Raw genomic sequence first — 25,406 nt, 5'->3', positions numbered from 1 at the left:
AGTGGTAAAAGTGACTTTAAATAATGAAATATAGCACACGTTGACGCCATATTACAGCAAGTGCTCACAATACTCTGTGAAATACTATAGCCGCACTTCACACCCACGCAAGGTCTCTAAAGCAATTATCAAGTTATTTGAACTATAATTTCCTTTGATCAAAGGCCAAAAATAAATGTCAAAATAAACAACATTGCCAGTATGGCAGGCGAGCTGGTGCCGATTGAAGCATATAAATTTAGCATATGCATATGTTTATACATGTATATTAAAGTGGAAGCAGATTTTAAAAGAAAGAAAAGTTTTCTTTGAGAAAATTCCTTTCACATTTTTTTTTAGAAATAATACACTGTTATTTCATTTTAAAAATGAGGCATAAACTCTAAATTGAAATATAGTATAGAAAAAGTTATTCCCCGTAACCAGTAACCAGTGTCCATTCCCAAGAGAATAGTACTGCCCCCATCCTAAAATAATTTATGAGAGTCAAATGAAACTATTATAGACACATGATGTAGAAAATACAAAACATTATAATGCAACAGAAATATTTGTCATGTATGTAGTAATATAACATATTCCCACGCTTCATTCTGTTGCATATATACTGAAAATAACCCATATATAAATATATTTTAAGCAAAGTGAAAACAACCAGACGTTTCATACGTAAAAAATAATCTTAAAAAGAAAATAGCATTGGCCTATAAATCAAGAATTTGTTGAAAAAAGGAGGTAAAATTTTAGATGCCTGTACTTCTTTATAAAAATCAATCCTAAATTCTACTGTGCAATATTAATAAAATAAGTTAATTACACCTTACCTGACGTCAGCAAAATTAGAAATTCGCTGTTCATTGTCAAATCTTTTATCTAAGAAATCCTTTTAAAAGCACACAGTAAAATTTCTTGAGAATTAAACGCTAGTTGCACTATACATTTTTATTAGATTACCACAGTGTAATAAAGGTGATATTTGGAAACAATTAATCATGACAAATTTTAAACAATGTTTGGAATTGCTGGAATTACATTCGGTTCACAAATACTGGTCCGCAACGTTATAAACAAGGGGTTGTTCAATTGTCTTTTCCACTGCGCATGTCATGTTTTCGACAAAAAAAAGGTAAGGATTGACCGGAGTGCAAAATAATAATAACTCTCATCCCAAACCTCTTACCCAACAGAAAGTTTGAAAAGAATGAGAAACTGATTAAATTCATACGCATTAATTCGAGGGCGAAGAATGACAAAAATTTTGCTAATATGATGTAACTTAACGAAACCCCTTTCTACAGCCCCAAGACGCTAATTTTGTTGTACAAACGTCGAAAGTGCTTTAATTCGTATTACCTAACATAGAACTGTGTTTAATCGACTGATATTTCATAGAAAAGTTGCATGACGAAAAGAAGGTCACCTTACTATATTATCTTTCTGACACTGCTGCTGTTGTTGTGTTATAGCTCAATAACTCGACTGTGGTCTCCTTTAGTGCTAAGAGAGAGAGAGGGAGAGAGGATAAGAAATCCCTGAATCATATAATATATAACATTTAAAAAGTGCTTTAAAAGTATGATTAAAACCGAGTTATTTTCGAAATTTTGAACCGTTTTATCGATTAGTAATTGTAATAAAAAGTAATTAAGAATGCTAGGCAGTTTATATTTGTAATCTGTGAAATATGAAGAAGCTCTGTAAAGATAGGAAAATATATGTTTCTGCACCCATCTGTATTTTCTTCTACCTATTTCTTAATTTGGTTGAGGCAAAACGTTTTTTTTATTTAAGACACTCGGTTTAAAAAAACCTTAGATTTGTATGGAGTCACTCTAAATTTCGTAAACCACAGCATGTGGAGTAAACATTTGTGAATTTGACTGTACTTGTGATATGTTTATGATGCTGGATGACCCCACTTGATCCGAGATCAGGCACACCTCTTGTAGCATCACATTTCACGCGCTCGCGCATAAATGGCCGTGTAATGAATGATTATACACGCAGATTATCTGACATGACCGTACAAATTGTTTAAAACAAATGATTTCATAAAAATGAGAAAGGATTATCATTATAAACCAAACATTGTATGTGTACGTGTATAACCAACATTATGACTTTTTTTTTAAACTATTAATTAAACTTGTATGTTAATTGTACGTTGTGTTAAATCGGTATGATTTTAAGAAAAAAGTTGGACAAGATGTTTTAATTTGGCCCAGTATCGCTCGCCTGACTTGTCTAAACTTAATTAAGCGTCTGTTAAACGAGCTAATAATAAGGATGAATAACGCAAATGGAAGTCTCCCCACCTATACATATAGCTCAGTATTAGATCATAATGTCGTAGAAAAATACCATTCCCAAGACGGCGCCTTTTCTTTTCTTTTTCTTTTTATTTTTTTATGTCTTTTAAAAAGGTGGTTAAATCTACTCATTTGGTTGCCCTACACTTGTACTATGAGTAAGTGATGTTGGAATGTCAACCGCAAAGAAAAGTGCATGCAAGATATGAATGAGTTATTTTTTGTAGCGATCTTACCTATGGGTTACGTATAAGAACATATTACTGGTATAACATATTTATACTATTCATACAAAAATTCACCACTTATTCCATTTTTTTTTAAAATTAGCAAGACTATATGAACGACAGCATGCAGACTAAAATGACATACCATGAAGTGCTATACGTATATACTTCCGATTTCTCGTACTGTTGCGCAGGTTTTAGTTTTGGGATCCCTTGCCCCCGTAAGGACTCGTGGGTAGTAATGTAGGACCTCCGACAAATCGCACAAAATTTCTGTGAACTGCGGTATAAAGCAGCGCTGAGATTATGAGGACGTGTTTGTCCTTCACTTTCAGCCAGCTGGCGGCAAGTAATTCTGCCTTTGCGACCAGTGCAGACCAAGATCAGCCTGCACATCCATGTAGGCTGATCATGGTCTGTACTCTTCGCTATCGAGTAAATTTTCAATGAACACCCCTTTTAGTAATAAGTGGTACTGCCCAAATGGAATGATGGTACAGTCCATGTTAGAAATATGGCATGGTAAGGGTTAATGTGCATACTGTCTCTGAAAACAACTTTTAGAGATACTGGAAGAGTCTCACGATTGCACGCAGCGTGGATCAGTATCGATGTACACTTCTTAACCCTTAGCCTGCTGGCGGCAGATGATTCTACCTTTGCGACCAGTGCAGACCAAGATCAGCCTGCACATCCGTGCAGTCTGATCATGGTCTGCACTGTTCGCTATTCAGTCAGTAAATTTTCAGTGAAAACCCGTTTGAATAATAAGTGGTACTGTCAAATTGAAAGATGGACCAGTCCATTATAGAAATATAGCAGGTTAAGGGTTAAATAGATAGGATCTAGTTGCTTCCTTTTCTGAATCATTTATTTAAATTTTGAATCTATTTTCAAAGTACAATAAAATAATGCTATATTTCTTTCAATGAAACAGTAATAATACTGGTCAACGCATATATTGTGTAACAACACAGTATAATGCAGACTGATACAAGCAAAAAAAAAAAAATGGAATTATTATCCCTTTTCATCTCAAAACATACACTATTGTAACATAGAAATGATAGAAATTAAAAATAAATAAAATAAAATAAAATAAAATAAAATAAAAGGTATTATCTAGGCGGCAGTAAGTTTACCCACGAGTTTGTCCGATTCTGAATTCTGAAATAATGATAGTAAACTATTTTTAACTGAAGAAAAAGAAGTATGTTTTGAAAATAAATAGTAAATCTGCTATAATTCAACGGCAATTACTGAGGCGTGACTTATCTGCTATCCTCGGCGTTTACCGCAGTTTGTTATGAGCTAAAAGTACAGACACGCCTCGATTCATAAAGTTGATCTATATATGGATGGACGGCAAAATTGTCTGTTAAATTTATGACATGGTCAGTGATTAAATCACAAACAGTTGTAGAGGATTTTTTTTGTCCCATGAGACTGAATATATACATCTAGCCTGATCACTCTCATTTGAATTTGGAACCAGTCTAGTGCTGAAGAACTATATACCGTAAGAGAAATATATAATATATTCCCTCTATATACCCGATCAGATTACCACGCAGAGATGTAGTCAGTGGTACAAATCCTCCTATCCCCGTCCCACTTCCCCCTCATCCCACCCTTCCATACCGAGAGTTAAGTAGTCCAAGTATGTAATTTACAATTTGTTAAGTGTCACCACTAGTGCAAAGATACTCAAACAGATGATTTGCTTTATATTAAACATGTACATCTACATTGTATTATATAATATAGTTTTAATGTCTTATTCACGAAACTAATTCAGACGGAACACAAGTCGTCCTAGCCTTGCTCCCTGGCTGCATTGTTATTTTCTTTTAATACTGCGAACATTTTTTGAAGTAAATACCATACATGTCAGGGGCAATAAAATATCAATTTTACAGAAACAACCTGTTGCAGTTACTTCCTCTGTTAAGTGGCAATTGTGGTCTTTGAATACAATAGATAGGCATTTATATTCAAATGGTTATTTATGATATCTATAGAACAAAGGATTTCTGAAAATAAGTAATTATTGTGCAAAATCAATACATTTTTTATCGATTTTTCTAGCTAATCTTACCTAAGGTAACTTAAGTCAGATGAAACGGAAACGGTCATCCATCTATCCAGTAGCCTGGCTCCCTGGGTGCATTGTTATTTTTATATAAATACAGGAAACATTTAATAGAAAATTTTAAGCCTCTAAAATAGCACAATTTTATCTGATGGCTGAACCATACCTATGTTTGGAGCCAGGGGCAATAAAAATGTCAATGTAGAATAAACCTTCTGGAGTTACTTCCCTCTTAATGAAGAAAACAGATATATGTAAGAACAAACATAGGGTCGGGAGCCAATATATCCATCCAGATTCAGCTCAAATTTGTGGAAAACGTAAACGGTTTTGAGACACTTTTCTTCTCAGCGCTAGTTTCGTCTGGTCAAATACTTTAAAAATATACATATATTTTAGCTAGATCAGTCATTTGCAGATAATACGGTACAGGTCGCGCAAAGTGTGCATTTTGGGACATTTTTGTCTCGAGATTTAGTGTCCTGAAACTGGAGTTTTACTCGTTTTTATTATAGAACAACCGAAAGGACAGGCTGAAAATGTAATGCTTGGATGGATGTCTAGCGCCATCGTGGTTCAATTCCTAAAGTATCTTAAATCTGAACCGTGGTATATCTGACGATAAACAATGCAAATGCCAACTAAGTAAAATATAGGCAAAAACGTTATACATATATACTTTAACATCTTCTTCAAGACAACAACAAGAGGAAATAATAAACACTCAGGCAGTCATATTTTTCAGATGCGATATACAATGTACGTGTTTATAAATCTGTTTGAATATATTTGGTATCCAGTTCCTAAAATAAATATTTTACAAATGCGTGTTGATATAATTGCTTTTTGCGAATGTAGTATCCTTAAATAACAATGTGGCCGCAACAACTACGGTTTACAGTAAATAAAACGTTAATATGGCTGAGTATCTGAACCACCATCGTATGGTTGGTCGTCAGGATAAGGCTGATCGTCTGGCGTATAGGGTTGTGTGTCGTCATCAACCATGCCTGCTGGTTTATAGTCGGGGTACGGCTGTACGTCCGGCGTGTACGGCTGTACATCAGGCGTGTACGGCTGAACGTCTGGTTGATACGGTTCGGTGTCGGGGACGTACGGCTGGTTGTCGGGTCTATACGGTTGATTGTCGGGGTAGTATGGTTGATCGTCAGGGGAATACGGCTCAACGTCCGGAACGTATGGCTGAACGTCGGGATCATACGGCCGATTATCAGGGTACGGCCGGTTGTCTGGATAATACGGTTGGTTATCTGGATAAGCAGGATTATAGGGATTATAGGGTTGAACATCGTCTTCAACGCGACCGGCAGGGTTGTTCGGTCTGTAAGGTTGAACATCATCATCAACACGACCTGCTGGATTACTTATGTTTCCCATTATATCTGAAAAAAAAAAAGAATATAGATTTGAAAATGTGTTCAATATGTTACTTATGGATCGCAAAAAAAATCCGTGTAACCCATAAAAATCTGTGCTAGGCCAATGGAAATGGGCCAGAAAAGTTTTCCATAAAAAACTGACTGCAAGACGATTTCTGCAGTAATTACATGTATTATGCCGCAAGTTACTTGCGAAGAACCAACAACTGATTGAAAAAATGTAAGAACTAAAATAAGACCCCATTTAGAACTGAAAAAAAGAGAAAAGGATAAACAGAAAATGGACCGTGATTTTTTTTTATGTATTTCTATTCCATGGGATAAATCATGATCTTATGTCAGGTTTTCTCTTTCCCATTCAAGACAACCTTTTTTTCTGGAAACAATCTTACTTTCAACAAATCTATTTTATTGATCTTAAAGAACAAAACATACTTCTTAAAATGGTTAAGTGAAATTATACGTAACTTGTCATATTCTCATTAAATAATCTTTACCTTCGGTTCAGATTAGTGTTTTCTGGAATGCTTTGTTTTGATTGTCAGTATATCCAGTCTTATCTATACAATCTTATCACAAATAAAGTTTGGTTATTCTTTATGGAATAGGCTCTCTTTCTGTAGTAGCTGCGTTTTCTTTTTCTGATTCTTTGTTGACGGATGATTCTTCGGCTTTACTTGGAATTTCAGATTTTGCGCTAACGGGATTCCGTTTGGCCTCTTGTGGTGTAGCCGGTGTCACAGTGATTTCTACCTCTGACACAATGACGCTCTCGTCTTTTGGTGGCTGTTCTGTACTGTTGTTGGAGTTTTCTGTGTCGTTAGGTTTAACAGCATTTATTGTACCATAGTTTCGGGTTACTAAAATAAGATGAAGTGTTAAAGATACGACTGCTGTGTCAGCGAATAATATTAAGACGTTGGGCAAAAAAAAAACTAGAAACAAATTTCAACCCAATCAGTCACATGCAGAGCGAACGATCAAAACAACGACGAGAAAATTATCAAATATCCAACATTTTGCCAATACGAAGTTAAGTTCTGACTAAACATTGTTGTTAATATCACTAAGTTAAACGTAATATCTGGGATATTTTGTACTATAATACTAAACCATAAATTTGTATTTCAGTACACAAATGATAATGATAGTAAATTTCCTCTTTCAGCCGTGCGCACCGAAAACAATAAAACATAAACAGACGACAAACATGTAGTTGTTGTTCTTGGAGAGTAGCACAAAAGTGCGATCGGACGTTACTCGAAAAGGCAAAAAGACACTTGAAACTCTATCCTGCCGTGTCGTAGAATTTTGAGTCCTATACTGAACCGACAAACAGTTTTGACTTATCAACTCTTGCAAAATTTACAACACATTTATATTGACGTCACATTACGCATGCGCATTTCTGCTCAGACAAAACTACAAAAGGGGGACATTTGCTGTACAGACATATCATTATTCTCTGAAACTTAATTAATCTGAAGCGGTTTAAATAATGAATGTCAAGGAGATGTTCAAATTCTACTTCCGGCTGTGTTACCCCAGGGTAAATATTCAAATTCGGGATACATACCATGGAGATGCTCCACTTTGCATTGTCTTCTTCTTCTATAACAACAATGTATGGTCACAACAATAACAACGATTAGCAGGAACAATCCTACAATGCTACCAAAGATAATCTCAGCCAGATATCTGAAATGAAATTACATGTAAACAAATAGAAAGAAAATATTCTTGCTCCATAATCATTACTACATTCAAGAAGCTGCCATTTTCGATATCAAGCAATAAGACTTTCACAGTTGTTGACACTGGAATGGCTCTTAGATATCAAAGACTCATTTCAGCATTCAGTCTTGTATTCGTTCAAATTAAAAATTGCACTCAGGAAGACCAAAGAGTTGCTGCGTGGATTTCGCAGACTGGTCTCTTAGCTCAGTCGCGACTGGGACCCTTATCTTCTTACAAAGAATGCCTCCGAATACCGCTATTATTATGAATTTTAGGCTGATATGGAATATCACAAAGAAACATACCAGTCTGACGACATTTTTGTCAATTTCCAGGAAATGCATCTTTACTCAACAAATTATATGTCAGCATCTGTCGACACATGGAGAGTTAATAATTTCATTCAAAGAACTTACCACCAGTGAGAAACCTGTTTGTTTTGTTTACTCATGATCAGAGTAATACTGAACAATACAACTATCTTTAGTTGACATTAAAATGATAGTAATGATGATGTAATACATATGATGATATAGTACTTATGATATAATACTTATGATGTAATACTTATGATGGCAACAGTAGGCGTGATGAATATTTCCACAGCAACCAGAGTCACAAAGTCGTATTCTACGTTTTCCGAGTGCGTCTAAGTACTGACACTCGTATTCTCCATGTATATAACCTGTTAATAAAAGAGAAACTATTATACATAATTAAGCCACGCCATGAGAAAACTAACATAGTGCGTTTGCGACAGGCATGGATCCAGACCAGTCTGGTCGGGATCCATACTGTTCGCTTTCAAAGACTATTGTAATTAGAGAAACCGTTAGCGAATAGCATGGATCCTGACCAGACTGCGCGGATGCGCAGGCTGGTCTGGATCCATGCTGGTCGCAAAGCCACCATGTTGGTTTTTTCTCATGGCGCGGCTCATATTCTGCACGACAAGTTGATAAACAGGAACCAGTCATTTCCTGTTTGATGACATTAAAGTAAGTTTGCAACGACCCCAACAACAATACTGTGGTTCAGGTCTCCGGACAGTCACTATTCTTTCTTTCCAGTTTCCTCCAAAGGCAGATCTTAAAATAGCTGAACTTTATGAAAGATCACACGAACGCCAAAAATGAAGGAGATCTATCGATACGGAGTAAAAGGAAGTACCCATAGAAATTAACAATGGCATTACCAAGATTATCTTAAAAAGTGAACAGTCTGACTGCATTTCAACTTTTCCTGAAAAAGCTACCAAGAAAAAAAGGGGAACAAACCCAAAACACTATTTTGCGTATGTGTAAGAGAGAGTTACAATTTAACTGAAGACATATAAGATCACGCGTGGCCAAATGGTGACGATCAATGACTTCGAATCAATTTCTCCTCATCACTGTGTTGACAATCGTGATACCTTAAATAAAATGTCCAGAAAGGTACCAGAAGTCTTCCGCCACCATCAAAATCTTATATTCGCCGTAAGACATAGAACTGGGTTCGTGTGACTTTATAGATATCCAATGCCTACCTTTCACTAGATATTTTATATTTAGATATGCGCTTCAAATGTAGAAAATCCCCATCAAATATATCTAACTATACTAAATATATAAATTAATTGTGCATGTACAGCTACATTCAAAATTAAAGGTCATGCAGTAACAGTAAATTGTGTAAAAAGACTTCCAGTTTTTAAGTGGAATTAAGCCTACACATTTGTACTGTATTCAGCTAAGCATGTGTACAGCGTGTACTATATTTAACCTAATGCATAGTACTGTCAATACACATAATTCTGTTAATCTAATGTGTACATTAACTGTATGTAGTATTTGTTAACGTTTTCAAATATAAATTATGAATCTAGTTTATCTACAGAACAGCTATCATATACTTGACTTTAATAGTTAGAATTATCACTAGAATGAATGACCTTTATAAGTCAATCATACCTACAAGAAAAAAATCTTTTGAAGCAAAGAACGCATTTTCCGGAAGTGGGAAATACATCTAAATGTATGATCGTTTAACAAAACTTAATAATATTAATTCTTTGCCATGGTAAAGGCTCAAATGATAGTTTATTCTGTGCTGAAAATCAGATTGAAAAATATGAATAAAATCAGTATCTTACTTACCAAACGTTATAACCCCAAGAAATGTAATATAAACTAACATCCCACACAAACTTGTGATTCACAAACACAAGACCTCATTATAATTGTATATAAGTCAAGACTTTGGTCAACTTCGTTACAATTTATAAACACAATGCATGTACGCTTGATTTTTAAATTTGTATTTTCCGTTTCGATTTCCAAACGGATCTCTAATTTCCGTAAGCACTTATATTCAAACAGGAACAATTAATGCTATAACCTGTTGACCATTTCACTTAGTTGATAAAGATTCACTGTATCAATGCTATAAACAACCTCATCTTGAAAACATCCGTTTATAGGAAAAGAGTTTTTATTTTTATCTCTAGACGTCATAGTGCATTAATTTGCGGACAGCATGGATTCAGACCAGCCTGCGCATCCGCAAATGCACTATGTCGGTTTTCTCATGATGCGGCTCAATTATATACGATTATGGTTTTCCACAACCCTTTTTCCTTGAAATTCACAGGAGCGCCAGGTCCTGTGATATTTTGAACAATCAAGTGACACTTAATCACTTCCCCATTATCGTTATTTCAACATCCGTTCAAGCGATTTAACAGTGGACCTCTTAACATTATGTCTGCCTCAATATTTTGGATTTTACTTTTATACACTTTAGGTATATATAATTATATATTATACAGTATTTATTCGTTCTGCAGTGACTTTTATTGGAAAAATACTATATTTACATAATAATTATGCACTATTTACATTGGGTGTTTAAAGGAATTTCTTGAGTCAAGTGTCGCGAATTTCTTGATTCAACCGTCGCGAGTTCTTTGAGTCTGTTCGGTAAATATACGGTTTCTACCGTAAAGTAGACAGTGTCTCATAATTTGTGAGAATCATCATGTTATTTAATGAAATAACATGCTCGCGGAATAATCATGCAAAACAATGTTCTACAATTTTAGGAAAAGTTTTCTGCTATTTTACATCAGCTGTATGGTAGTGGGTCCTAAATGACATTCGGAAAATTCCGCTCTATTACGTATTCTCCGAATGTGACTTCGGCATTTTCCGTACATGAACGGAAAGCCAAGTGCCCGTATGTCAAAGACTGCCGAAATGCCATACATGGATACGTAATTGTACGGACTTACCGACTGTAATTACGGATTCACTACCTAAACTAGCAAAGTTTTGCTATTTAAGTGCTACAGAAGTATTTCTTCATTATTACTGTTATTTTCAGCTTGTGTGGTGTCCATGACGGAAAGCACCACGTGTTGGTATAACGGTTATGACGGCAGAACATACTTTTACTGTCCGAGCGGCGGCTGTTGTGGAACCTATGGAGATCAGTACTGCTGCACGTAAGAACAATTTATGACAAGATGAACGATTATTCTGCCCACACATCTAAATATATTATACCAAACTACGATGGAAGTTTACATTTTAAAAGCAGGTGGATTTCATGGCGTTTGTCTTTTTTTTATTTCATCTAAAGTACTATCATTTCACACTTAGTAATCATGTGCCGCCGACATGCTGCTACAAGTATATCAGTCGTAATGTTGATAATATATAATGACGGCAATTGCACGGAATGCTGAAGTTTTGCCTTAAATCTGATATGCTTGTATTGCTGTGCTTTGAATAGGTTTATACCGTTTTTGTTAGTGTGTCACGTTACTTCCAAAGGGACGGGACCAAATGCCATTGATTGCTATGTCTGTCCGCGTGTTTGTTGTAACAGTTGCGCCACTAATTGCACGTGTTGCCTTTCACGTTTTGTACTTGCACGTGCTAGCTTTTTGTTAGTTTGTCAAGGACAGGAACTATTGTCAATGATGTGATGACTGTCCGGGCGTTTGTAGTTACAGAAACCCCTAAAATTGCAGGTGTTGCCTTGCCCGTATTTAACTTGCACATGTGACAAGGTGAGCTATTGTGACCGCTTGATGTCCGTCGTCCGTCGTCAGTCGTCCGTCGTCCGTCGTCAGTCGTGCGTAAACAATTTCTAAAAAAACTTCTTCTTAAAAACCACTGGGCAGAATTACACCAAACTTCACAGGAGTGATCTTTGGGCAGTCCCCTTTCAAAATTTTTCAAGGAATTGAATTCCATGCAGAACTCTGGTTGCCATGGCAACCGAAAGGAAAAATTTTAAAAATCTTCTTCTTAAAAACCAGAAGCCCTAGAGCTTAGATATTTGGTGTGAAGCATTGCCTAGTGGACCTCTACCAAATTTGTTCAAATCATGACCTTGGGATCAAAATTGACCCCGCCCCAGGGGTCACTCGATTTTACATTTACCATTTTTTTTTCAAATCATGACCCCGGGGTCACTTGATTTTACATAGGAAAATCTTCAAAAATCTTCTTCTCAAAAACCAGACGCCCTAGAGCTTAGATATTTGGTGTGAAGCATTGCCTAGTAGACCTCTACCAAATTTGTTCAAATCATGACCTTGGGATCAAAATTGACCCCGCCCCAGGGGTCACTTGATTTTACATTGGAAAATCTTCAAAAATTTTCTAAAAATAAACCAGAAGGCCTAGAGCTTAGATATTTCACATGTAGCATCACCTAGTGGACCTCTACAAAATTTGTTGAAATCATGACCCCCCAAGGGTCAAAATTGACCCCGCCCCAGGGGTCACTTGATTTTACATAGGAAAGTCTTAGAACATCTTATTCTCAAAAACCAAAAGCCCTAGAGCTTAGATATTTGACATGTAGCATTGCCTAGTGGACCTCTACTAAAATTATTCAAATCATGACCCCGGATTCAAAATTGACCCCGCCCCAGGGGTCACTTGATTTTACATAGGAAAATCTTCAAAACTTTTCTAAAAATAAACCAGAAGGCCTAGCTTAGATATTTCACACGTAGCATTGTCTAGTGACCTCTATAATATTTGTTCAAATCATGATCCCCGAGGTCAAAATTGACCCTTCCCCAGGGGTCAATTGATTTTACATAGAAAAATCTTCAAAAAATTTCTAAAAATAAACCAGAAGGCCTAGAGTTTAGATATTTCACTTGTAGCTTTGCCTAGTGGACTTCTACAAAATTTATTCAAACCTTGTCCCCCGGGGTCAAAATTGACCCCGCACCAGGGGTCATTTGATTTTACATAGGAAAATCTTTAAAAAAATTCTTAAAATAAACCAGAAGGCCTAGATCTTAGATATTTGACATGTAGCATTGTCTAGTAGACTTCTACAAAATTTATTCAAGTCATAACCCCCGGGGTCAAATTGACCCCACCCCATGGGGTTACTTGATTGTACATAGAAAAATCTTCAAAATTTATTAAAAATAAACCAGAAGGCCTAGAGCTTAGATATTTGACATGTTGCATTGCCTAGTAGACCTCTACAAAATTTGTTCAAATCTTGACCCCCCCAGGGTCAACTTGACCCAGCGCAGAGGTTACTTGATTGTACATTGAGAAATCTTCATAAATTTGCTTAAAATAAACCAGAAGGCCTAGATCTTAGATATTTGGTATGTAATATTGCCTAGTAGACTTCTACAAATTTGTTCAAATCATGACCCCTGGGATAAAATTGGCCCCGCCCTAGGGGTTACTTGGTTGTACATCGGAAAATCTTCCAAAAAAAATTCTAAAAATTTTCCTTTAGCTTTCTGTCGGCAAGTGGTTCTGCCTATGCGATCAAGATCTGATCATGGTCTGCACTGTTCGCTATTCAGATAGTAAATTGTCATTGAACATCCCTTCAAATAATAAGTGGCACTGCCCAAATTGAATGATGGACTAGTCCAGTTTAGAAATTTAGCAGGGTAATGGTTAAAGCATGATCTTATTTGCTGTAGAACGTGATTATCACCATGCGTCAATAATCACCTGTTGAGGTTGTGCTGGCTGCACTGTTCCAGTGTAATATCTTATTGTAATAAATGCATAAATAATCGCGTGTTGTAGCTGCGCGTGCTGTACCACCGAGTCTCAACGTAAGCGTTGACCGGTGGTATAATTACGTGCGAGCAGGTCGCTTTTTGCGGTTGTTTTCACCAGTCAAGGTAATATTTTCCTTCGTAGTTTTTTCATTTTTAAAGCTTTGTTATTAAGAATTGGCCGAGGATGACCTACAATTGACGCGCTTTGATGGTGATGTATTGAATTTTTCATGTCATTTGTATTTTTTTCTAACATTCAGGAAATATTCACTAAAAAACACGTATTTGGATACCATATCGTAGTTTTCTCGCTTTAAATGGATAAATTACTGTTAAAATGTCCTGTGATTTAGTTATACATGTACGATATACCCACTTTAACAGATCGGTCACCGTTATATGCAGTTTCAAAAATCACATAGCCCGGCAAAACCCGGCCGTCGGCGAAGGTGCTGTCTTACGTCCGTGTCGGCGGTACACAAAAATAAAAATGCATACGTACGAGCTGGTGGAATTTATGAAAACCGATATTTTCAAGACTTTTTAGGATCTGACAGTGGACAAAATGCATTTTTATTGATATATAGACTACCATTTCATGTTTCTTCGTTGTGCACGGTCATTTAACGCATCATTGTGCACAGTCTTAGCGCATTTAGCAGGATTTTGTGACCAAATAGTAATGTGTCCTTCGCGATCGCCAGACTATTATTTGCCCATGTGTCTACGCTTACAGTACAGTTAAACCACAGTTGACCCTATTAAAAGCTAAGTACATCTAGATACGCAACGTTTTTTCCCTCGTTTTTCTTTCGCACTTTCCTTTTACATGTATATATATGTTGAAAAATGTTGCGTTTCTAGATGTGCTTAGTATATTAATAGGTGTAACTATTGCTAGTAACGTTTGGAGAAAAGTAATTGTAATATAGTGGAAGCAACTTGACCCGGTGGTTGACCTTTGTGTTATAATACATAATAAGACACAACCTATTATTGAAAAGGAGTGTACGTAAAACACGAGCTGCACGAGAAATGGAAATATAAATTAATGTATTGGAAAGTTTTAACGATCAAATGTAAGTATATACTTTGATAAAGCACTGTATACAAACTAATTCCATATAAATATACACGGCTACCCAAAGCACCCCTTAATAATCGATATGAATAATCAGCCTAAGTTCAACAATCGCGGTCAAGTTGCGACTACTGTACTATATACAACCCAAAATTAAATGAATACACTGAATTCCTAAATGAAGAAATGTGTGCAGTTTAATTATGCACATATATGCAGTCTAATTTACAGACTCTGTGAACCATCCTGACTAATATTTGATTGTGCAATTTAAATTTCAGTTACTGTTTCATGCGGTGCTCATAGAATTATGGTACTTTATCGATTTAAAGAAATCACTTAATTTAAATGACTTTGTTTCGACCAAAACCATTCAATGAAGATAGTTAATAGTTAACTATCAAGCACTGACATTAGTCGAGTGGCAGCTTTTGTTCCCAGTTATACTCACTTGTTTTATATAATATATATAAAAGTATACTTTTAGATGTTTTGCGATTCAATGGCATGAAAAAATCTCAAATTTCTTATTAACCAAACGCTTGATTTTGGTGAAGTTGGATACAGGTTCATAATTAGGTCATACAAACACTGAAAGTAAATCAATTTTCTTTTTCTATAATTAAGAAAATTTATTTCTTTGTTCTACATAGATTTTACCCAATAGCTATCGAATAAAAGCTATTGAGTAACATCAAACATTCCATTGATCATTTACTGTTATATATAAGGCAATACCTACCTTTATTGCACGGGAAATTGCCACCAACATTCTGTACATAAGAAGTACATGTATATCCTTAGAATAAAAAATACTAACATACGAACATCTAGGGCCTACTTTATATCTGGAAAATTCTATACTCAGATCAATTTTCTAGAAGGGCTCTGGTCTGCCAGATTCAAGTGGGAGGTATCCGTGCTGGTACGAACGTTCAATGGGACAATTTAAAAAAAAACAAAAAAAAAAAAAAAACAACCTATACTCATCCTAGAGAATGGCTCTACTGCCACCTCCACACTCTTATGTAGATCTTATTTCAGTCAAATGTGCATGTTTACCTCTTGTCGAAATCACACCCTCCATGTCAACTAATATTGATGACACAGCCGCGTTCACTTTCATGTTTAGGCTACATTTTCATCCATGGTAGATGATTGAAATAAAATATCAAATGTATCTATCAGTTTAATTCAGAATTTAAAATATCTCTATCTGGCTTTAAAACGATCGCGTCATTGATGACGCATCATAGTGTGACAGTGTCATAATTTATACCTAAAGGCATACGATTTAGTTATTGTGCACAGTACTGTCCCCGCCATAGGCCCCATCTAATGGTATCCTTAAGGTATAGCATTATATAGTTACTATATAAATACTATACCATAAGGATCCGTTAGATGGGGCCTGTGTCCCCCGCCACCCTTTAATTCATTATTATTTAGTACAGGCTTCGAGTATGAAACCGACATTATGTTAAAATGACCGTGCGGAACGAAGAAACATGAAATGGTAGTCTATATGTCGATAAAAATGCATTTTGTCCACTGTCGGATCCTGAAAAGTCTTGAAAATATCGTTTTGCATAAATTCCACCAGCTCGTACGTATGCATTTTTATTTTGGTGTACCGCCGACTCGGACGTAAGACAGCACCTTCCCCGACGACCGGGTTTTGCCGGGCTATGTGATTTTTGAAACTGCATATAACGGTGACCGATCTGTTAAAGTGGTATATCGTACATGTATAACTAAATCACAGGACATTTTAACAGTAATTTATCCATTTAAAGCGAGAAAACTACGATATGGTATCCAAATACGTGTTTTTTAGTGAATATTTCCTGAATGTTAGAAAAAAATACAAATGACATGAAAAATTCAATACATCACCATCAAAGCGCGTCAATTGTAGGTCATCCTCGGCCAATTCTTAATAACAAAGCTTTAAAAATGAAAAAACTACGAAGGAAAATATTACCTTGACTGGTGAAAACAACCGCAAAAAGCGACCTGCTCGCACGTAATTATACCACCGGTCAACGCTTACGTTGAGACTCGGTGCTGTACTGTCTATCTGTCATGGCTTTTCTTTTAAAGAATACCCCCTTATTTACAGAAGAACGGGGTCAATTGTCGGCGCTTTTATTGGCTGTCTGACTTCTTGTAATAGCTGCATCAATAGTCACGTGTTGTTCCCGCGCGTGCTGTTAGGTCTATCATTCGAGACATTTCAGTAAACGTATTCTGCACGGGAAAATCATCGGCGCTGTGTTTGGCTTTCTGGCTTTTACTAATTGCATTAATAATCACTTGTTGTTCCTGTGTGCACTCTCTGGTCTATCTATCATGGTGGTCTTTTTATAAATGTATACTTTTTTTTACAGGAGAACTGGAACAATTGTCGGCGCTGTGATTGGCTGTCTGGCTTTTATTATCGTAGTTGCGTCTATAATCACGTGTTGTTGCTGCGCGTGCTGTCCGGTCTATCAGTACAGGTCACAGGGTACAATTGTATCCGCTCATCGCGCAGGTAAGTGAGACGAGAACAATTGTTGATATTAGATGATAATTCGTATTTTTAGATTTGTACGTTATCCCTTTTTCAAGAGCGTAGATGGATTTTATTTTCATTTTTTTAAGGTAAAGACCAATGCAGCAATGATGAAAGTAATGATGCAAAAATGTAGACAAAATGAGGGCCACAAGTTTAGAAACACAATGCAATGCTCTTTGCTTATGGTAGGGGTCAAATGTCCAATACAGAACTTGGAACCATCGGCTTTTATCACATTTGTTTTGCTGTGGTGTGAGATGAACTTTACGATAATATTCAAATTTAAGATCAGTAATAAAGATAGAGTACTATATTGCTTGTGGATTGGTAAGAGTAGATCACTGAGCTGGAATTATTAGAAGCGATTTACATAAAGCGATCTTTCATTGGTCAAGATTGTACTGAAACAACCAATCAGTTGGTAGGCTTTCGTGACATGTGACAATGCTTCAAACAACCAATCAGGTAATAGGCTTTCGTGACATGTGACAATGCTTTAAACAGCTTTATGACACAGATTCAGGAGGCGAAACATTTATGATGCTGCTTTGGAATTGTATGGAAAAAAATTCGTTTTTGTTGTTATAATAGTCATTCTGTATCAGGGAAGTCATCTATGTGCTTGAATTTCAAAAATTGAAAATTTACTAATTTAAGGCCAGACATTATGCAAAGACTTTTTACAGTGAAACATTTTCTTTTCAGGACCAAACTACCAGACGATGCCCGACTCTTCCCCTTACACATCCCCATACCCACCAAACACTGGACCTTACACAGCCAAACCAGCGGGCGAATATACGGCTCCACCGCCATACCAAGTTTGATGCTACTTGTACCAGCCTACACAAAATCCAAGCACATACAGATGCAAACTTTATATAACAAGAATAATTTGACTACTTTTTAAAATGTAACTTATCTGTTCTTCCGGACCATTCAGGCCTCGAGTCTTTAAAGAAATCGACCCGTAAAGACGATCGGCCATTATTGTGCCATTACGTATTCTGGCGTCCTCTTTCGGCATTGTTCGGCTCTTAGGACATATTAAGGACACATTTGACTTTCGGAACCAGTCGGTGAATGCCGAAATTACATGCGCAGAACAGGAAATCAAACAGAAGTTACCGCTTGTCGTTACGTGACTATTACCTTTACCATTAGCCTGCTAAACATGATTTCTAAAATGGCCTGGCCCATCATTCAGCTTGGGCAATACCATTTATCATTCGAATGGATGTTCATTGAAAATTTACTGACTGAATACCTTGATCAGCCTACACGGACGTGCAGACTGATCTTGGTCTGCACTGGGCGCAAAAGCAGATTCTTGCATAAAAACTACTTTTTTCACTGGATCCGCCTATGTATTAACGGGAGAAAAATCGTGTGCAAACAAGGCAATTCACTTGCTGTTAATACCCGATTTTTATTTTTGAAATGCTTTCCCAGGGATGTATATGTAATTCTGCGCAGATTGACATCTGGTATCTGCGTCTTGTTTCTTTCATAAAAACCTCTTCTTGTAGCATTAAAAATGCAATCTAAACCATAGAAACGGTTTTACTGTATCAGTAACTAACGCCAAATGCGCTGCCCCCAACATTGTTCGTACTCGTTTCTTCCCTTGTTTACTCCCCTTTAGAACTCGGCGTCAATTCTGATTTTGTAAACAACCGTGAATGTTAAAGAATCGCGTGTTTACCTGTGCGATTCTTTGTTTTTAGGAATCATATTTATGATTTTGGTAAGTATCAGTCGGTATGTTTTTATCTAATTTCTCGAAGAATTTATATAAACAGCTTGGAAGCTTGACACTACGTTCGTACTCATCCGTACTCCAACTGCGTGTCCGTACAAGATATAACTCGAATGTAAAGTTATTATTCTTGAAATTGTGATCGAGTCCACCAAATTGTTTTGTGTAATAACGTCTGCAGAAGCCCTTGGGATATGTTTGTGACCTCGACCTTCGGTCTCGGTCACAAACAATCCCGCGGGCTTCTGCAGACGTTAATACTACAATCAGTTACTGCCAGCAGGCTTATAGTTAAGATTTATTCCACAGCAAAACAATATACCTTACAAAAAGTTTGAAATCATAAATAAACACTAAGTAACTGGGACCGATAATAAACTTTTGAAATGGTACAGCTGTAGTTGAATACTAGTAGAGCTAATATGTATGAATAATATTACAATACATGTGTAATGACAATTTCAGTTATTTACTATTATGTGTAACCGGTACTAAAACGTGTGCAAGAGTGACTGGTACCACCTGTGTACTACAATGGTTATTTGATACAACTAAATGTAAGCGGTACCACCATGTATTACAATGTGAAATTAGTATCAATAAGTGTGGCTGGTACCTTTATATATTACAGGTGCTGTTATGTTTGACAGGAATACTGATGTGAGATGGTTATTTCTATACTATGTGTAACCTGTAACTTAATGTTTCAGGCAACAAAACATGTAACCGGTACCAATAAATTCACTAGTACATGAAGGTGTGTGTTGACTGGTACCAACGACTTGTACTAAATTGTTTGTTTGCTAAAATCATGTATGAAAGATACAACAAAGATTTTTTAACTATGATTTTGCTAGTACCAATATAACGTTTTACAATGTTTGACTTGCATTTTTTTGTTTATAATAGATCACTTTGTGTTTCAACATGCAGCAGGCACAATCTTGTCTGATTGGTATAGATGTGTATGACCGATTGTAAAATGTTTGACTCGAATCGCTATGTGAGAGTGGTATCTCTTTATGTAAGTGTAACTGCTACCATTTTGTATGACTTGTCACATTGATACATAACTGGTGCTAATACATATGAAAATGCCACAGCATGAAATTGGTACCACATTTTTTGACTGCCACTAGTATGAAACACATACTATATCACTTATATTAAGTCTCCAATCCGATTAAAATCATCTCCAATTAATGCTACGCACCTAGAATATGAGGACAGGCTATTGAGACACCCTTCACCAATCAGAGCCTTGCTTTCAACATTTTAAAAGTGAAAGTAGAAGTTTAGAAAAATCTATATTTAACCTGGGATTCCAGTTTCCGATATCTGATAAGTAAGCTTACGCACGACAATAAGTTGTTTTTTTCCTATTTTTCCATTCGTTTGTAAGTGATACCTGGGGTAAACTGCCTTCTTATTATAAATGGTATCAATTTGTGCTTTAACAGTTATATATGATATTTAAGATCTCTCAGATGATATAGGCAGATTTGCAGAGTTTTACAGAGGTCTCACGAAGGCCAGTCTCATGTTGTGACCATTTGTTTGAGTTGTACTCAGCTGCGAGTTTTCTGCAACGTAGTTTGAATGTACTTTATTATCTTTCTTCATTGACAATATACTACCCTGTATTCAGTTTATGTATGTGTAAAGAATATACTTAGAAGCTTATAAGCAGTAGATAACTGTTAACTTATTTTTGTTTGTTGACGTAAAGTAATGTGAAATTAGACCACAAATTAAATTCGTTTTTATAAACAAATGTAAACTTGATTTCATTTAGGCAAGCCGAATCATTCATTTAAGGATTCCAGTTTTGAATCATATTTTTCCTCTGGGCTTATTTTGGCCGCTCAGAAAAGTTAGTACCGGGAAAATATGTTTATATTGTAAGATGATATTTAACCAGATACTTATGTTGAGTGTGTGTGTGTTCGGGTTTAACGTCTTTTTCAACAATTTTTCAGTCATATAAACGACGGTGTCTACTTGTAGCAGTGAGCACAATGCCCAACTTTATAGTGCTGCCTCACTGGAATATCACGCCGTAGACACGTGGCATGATACCCCACCCAGTCACATTATACTGACACCGGGCTGACTAGTCCTAGCACTATCCCCTTAATGCTGAGCGCCAAGCGAGGAAGCTGCTAGTACCATTTTTAACGTCTTTGGTATGACGCGGCCGGGGATCGAACCCATGACCTCCCGCACTCGAAGCGGACGCTCTACCACTAGGCTACCGAGGCGGTTTACTTATGTTGAAGTCATTGCTTTTCAAACACATTTATGATAAATAACATGAACAAATTTAACTACCTATTTTATGAAAATTCCTAAAGTTACATTTCAATCTAATTCTCAGTTCTCAAATAGCCTTTTTATCAATGATGTATCAAAATAAACAATTGTTTGTCATTTATATGTAGTCATCTTTGAGAAAAATTTTGCAAATGATATGACTATGTTATTTACAGTGCAAGTAGATGTTTCTTCTGTCCATCTTGGCATTAAAATACTTATATGTTTTTCAAATGTTGACTATTTCAGATAAAATTTAATTACTTTATTCTAAACAAGATTTGTAACAGTTTAACTGATGTCAAGTTTACTCGTGTAACATGTTTCATGAGATGTCAGATACGTTACCAATATTCATTAGTTACTGTAGTTAAATCACGAATCTTACACTATTAACGTAACATAAACAATTGATAGCAATTTAAACTTAAATAGGTTTGAGGAATTCTCATAAATTGATTACAAATCTGATAGTTTACCAAGAATGCATATATTGGAACCAAATCCTAAAATTGCATGTAAAACTAAGAAATGTCATTTTCCTGTACACTCCCCGTTTTTGAACATTTATTGTATCCTTAGGTGACTATCTGATATTAATTCCATCACTTATGCATGTATCTAGCTTTTGTTATTGTAGCATACTGTTTATCAAAATTTAAAATCATATCATAAATGTTGTCTGTAATGGGTAATAGTAATACTTTATCTTTTGATTTAGCAGACTTATATCTTTCAAATTACTAATAAAGATAAGATTTTCACATTTGTTTGACTTCGTAGTGATTTAACAAATGTTGGCAACGAAACTGATTAAGGCTTTGGCAACTTAAATAATAGAATGCACGGACAATAGCACGGGTAGACTAGCTCCTAGACTATGATATATCTTTTTTTTTACATTTTTATGATTAAATGTAGTGAACTGAGCCAGTCTATATTCTATGTCCAATATCATATGATAATTTCAACATCATTCCTCTGTGAAAATCTCTAAAATAGACTGACTTTTGTCTCTAACGGCGGGCAGTTAACCTAACCAGTGTTCCTGGATTCTGTACCAGTACAAACCTGTTCTCCGCAAGTAACTGCCAACTTCCCCACTTGAATCAGAGGTGGAGGAAAAATATCAGACACAATGTCTTTTATCAAATCGTCATGGAGAACATACGCCCCGACCGGAGATCGAACTCACGACCCCGCGATCCGTAGATCTGCGCTCTCCGGGCGGGCATAATTATCATAATAAAATTTGGACATCCGGAAAGCAAAATAAATATTAATAAAGCAATACTCACACAGACCCACAAGAACTATAAACAAGATTGAAGGCCATAATTTTCTGGCAAACAATACGGTATGAAAAATGGTCGTTTTAGGTGCTAGATTAACATGATGTTGCTCATCGATGCAAATGTGCATTTTAATGTGTTAGGTGTCGTTGGAAAGAACGTAGAATAAGCAAGACAAAGATACCATTGATTCGGACCTACGCGAATGGAAACTTCGAGGACAGCCTTATGAGTATAACCCGTTCATAATCATGAACCGATAATTGCTGATTGTAATCGTCTTGTAATTCAGCCTTACAGAAAGCAAGCTTTAATGAGGTCTAATTCACACAGACATGTCAAAGCTATTAACAGAATGTTACAATGTAAGAGGGCAGTATTATTAAAACAATTTGAAAATTTCAAATTGAATATTATGGGAGCATGTGGTTGTTAATTTGAAAATTCAACCAAAATGCATTAACACCATTACGGGAAAAAGCATAAATAGAACCAATTTTGATAATGTCAGAGGAGAGCAAAGACCGACCTAGTATACCATAACTTTTAATACTACGTAGTATGCCATTTTCAGTTTTTCTTTTCTGCGATAAAAGCAAGTAATATATTGAAATCGGAACATTGGATTTCGCAGCAAAAATTGCACTTAGTGAGACCTGTCCCGTATTATCAGCAAATGACTGACCGACAAATTTGATAGCATGAAACGTTGACGTATGCTAAGAAAAGTGTCTCTGATACTTTTACTTATTTTGCTTTAGAAGGATGGTTACATGACCGTTCCCGTTTAGACCGGCTTCCGATATCTCAGGTAATGCTTTAGACTAGTCCGCCTTTGAGAAGCTCTTCAAACATTCATACATTTAACACAATAATCATTAGTTATTGGTGGACATCCTAATTTCAATTAATGCAATAAGTTACCAAATGAATAAAATGCATATAATACACAGATATCTCTTGTTGCTCACAAGTGCAAATGTGCATTTTAATGTTAAATGAGTTGTTGGAAAGAACGTAGAATAAGCTAGAAGACGATATCTTTTATTTGAAGCTATACAAATGGAACCAAGGACAATCTTATAAGTATAACGCTTTTATAAACATACACTTTAGATTGATGATTGTTATATTCATAATTATAATAATGGAATTTGGCCATTCGGAAAACAAGTTTTACTAAAGCCAAACTCACACAGACCCAGAAGAACTATAAACAGAATATGAGGGAAAACGAGGGTCACCATTTCTAAATTTAAAACTGAAGGCCGTATTTTTCTGACAAACAATATAGTTACTACGTTACGTCGAAATCTGTATGGAAAATGGTCGTTTTAGATGCTAGATTAACATGATGTTGCTCATCGGTGCTAATGTGCATTTTTATGTGTGAGGTGTCCCTGGAAAGAACGTAGAATAAGCAAGAGAAGGAGACCTTTGATTTAAACCTTAACGAATGGAAACTCCCAGGACAGCCTTATGATGATACCCCGGTCATAATCACGAACCGAGAATTGATTATTGTAATCATCTTGTAAATGATGTAATTCGGCCTTACAGAAAACAAGTATTAATTAGGCCTAATTCCCACAGACAGGCCACAGACAGGCCAAAGCTATTAACAGAATGTTAGAATGTATGGAGGAAAGTATTACTGAAACCAAAGACGTAAAAAAGCGGTACTAGTAGCTTCCTCACTTGGCGCTCAGCCTTAAGAGGATAGTACTAGAACTGGTCAGCCCGGTTTCAGTACAATGTGACTGGGTGGGGTATCATTTCACGTGTCTATGGCATAATATTCCAGCAGAGCAGCACTATAAAGTTAGGCATTGTGCTCACTGCTATAGGGAGACAATGTCATTTATATGACTGAAGAATTGTTGAAAAAGACGTTAAACACACGCACGCATGCACGCACACGCACGCACGCATGCATGCACACGCACACACGCACGCACACACCCCATTACGGGAAAAACATAAAATGAAACCAATTATAACGTATCTTTTTGTACATCATGGTATGCCAATTTTATGTTTTACTGCGATAAAAACAAGTAAAATATTGATTTCAGAACATTAGAATAAGCAAGACAACGACATCTTTCATTTGGGGCTACACGAATAGAACCACACAGGACAGTATCACGAGTATAACGCTCTTATAAACATGGACCTTCAACTGATGATTGTTATATTCATATAATAATGATATTTTGGCCTTTCGGAAAACAAATTTTAATAAAGACAATATTGTTTTGCAAATCGACGTACATTCTATTGCTTCTCTGATTTTGTTAGTAGGAATACACTTTATTATCTATTCATAATGACAAGGAACAACGAGTTTTAACAAGAAAATATTGATTTATCTTAACATGAAAAGCTTCCAGCTTTACTTTTTCTATTGCTTATAAATTTATTCCTTAACATTCCTAAATTCCCATTAACTGAAGCCATTTTACTTACTTGGCACCATTTTATTTTTTCGTATCGATAAATTCATCATTGAAAACCGGACTACTTTTTTTTCTTCAATCAACCTTTTTTAAATAAGGATTTAAAAACATATTAGTCTTATACCTAATACTAT

General features: G+C 35.9%; 2 protein-coding genes across 2 annotated transcripts; one reads left to right on the top strand and one right to left on the bottom strand.

Annotated features, from left to right (window-relative positions):
- Positions 1–5,289: 5,289 nt before the first annotated feature.
- Positions 5,290–10,093, bottom strand: LOC123528587 (uncharacterized). The gene is made up of 5 exons (XM_045308408.2): positions 9,904–10,093; positions 8,333–8,450; positions 7,605–7,726; positions 6,526–6,888; positions 5,290–6,031 (listed from the first exon to the last, which is right to left on the bottom strand). Exons 1-4 carry the CDS (start codon positions 9,941–9,943, stop codon positions 6,626–6,628), a joined length of 543 nt encoding a protein of 180 aa, XP_045164343.2. The 5' UTR covers positions 9,944–10,093; the 3' UTR covers positions 5,290–6,031; positions 6,526–6,625.
- Positions 10,094–10,389: 296 nt separating this feature from the next.
- On the top strand, positions 10,390–22,290 carry LOC123528588 (protein shisa-5-like). Its single transcript, XM_045308409.2, has 5 exons — positions 10,390–10,549; positions 11,129–11,249; positions 17,280–17,425; positions 18,155–21,144; positions 21,488–22,290. The coding sequence occupies exons 1-4, from the start codon at positions 10,507–10,509 to the stop codon at positions 18,274–18,276; spliced, it is 432 nt and encodes a 143-aa protein (XP_045164344.2). The 5' UTR covers positions 10,390–10,506; the 3' UTR covers positions 18,277–21,144; positions 21,488–22,290.
- The last annotated feature ends 3,116 nt before the right edge of the window (positions 22,291–25,406 follow it).

This window comes from Mercenaria mercenaria, chromosome 13, assembly GCF_021730395.1.
Source record: "Mercenaria mercenaria strain notata chromosome 13, MADL_Memer_1, whole genome shotgun sequence".
In the NCBI taxonomy this organism is placed as follows: domain Eukaryota; kingdom Metazoa; phylum Mollusca; class Bivalvia; order Venerida; family Veneridae; genus Mercenaria; species Mercenaria mercenaria.
Note: the sequence above shows the minus strand (reverse complement) of the source record. Positions and strands in the feature narration are given on the sequence as shown.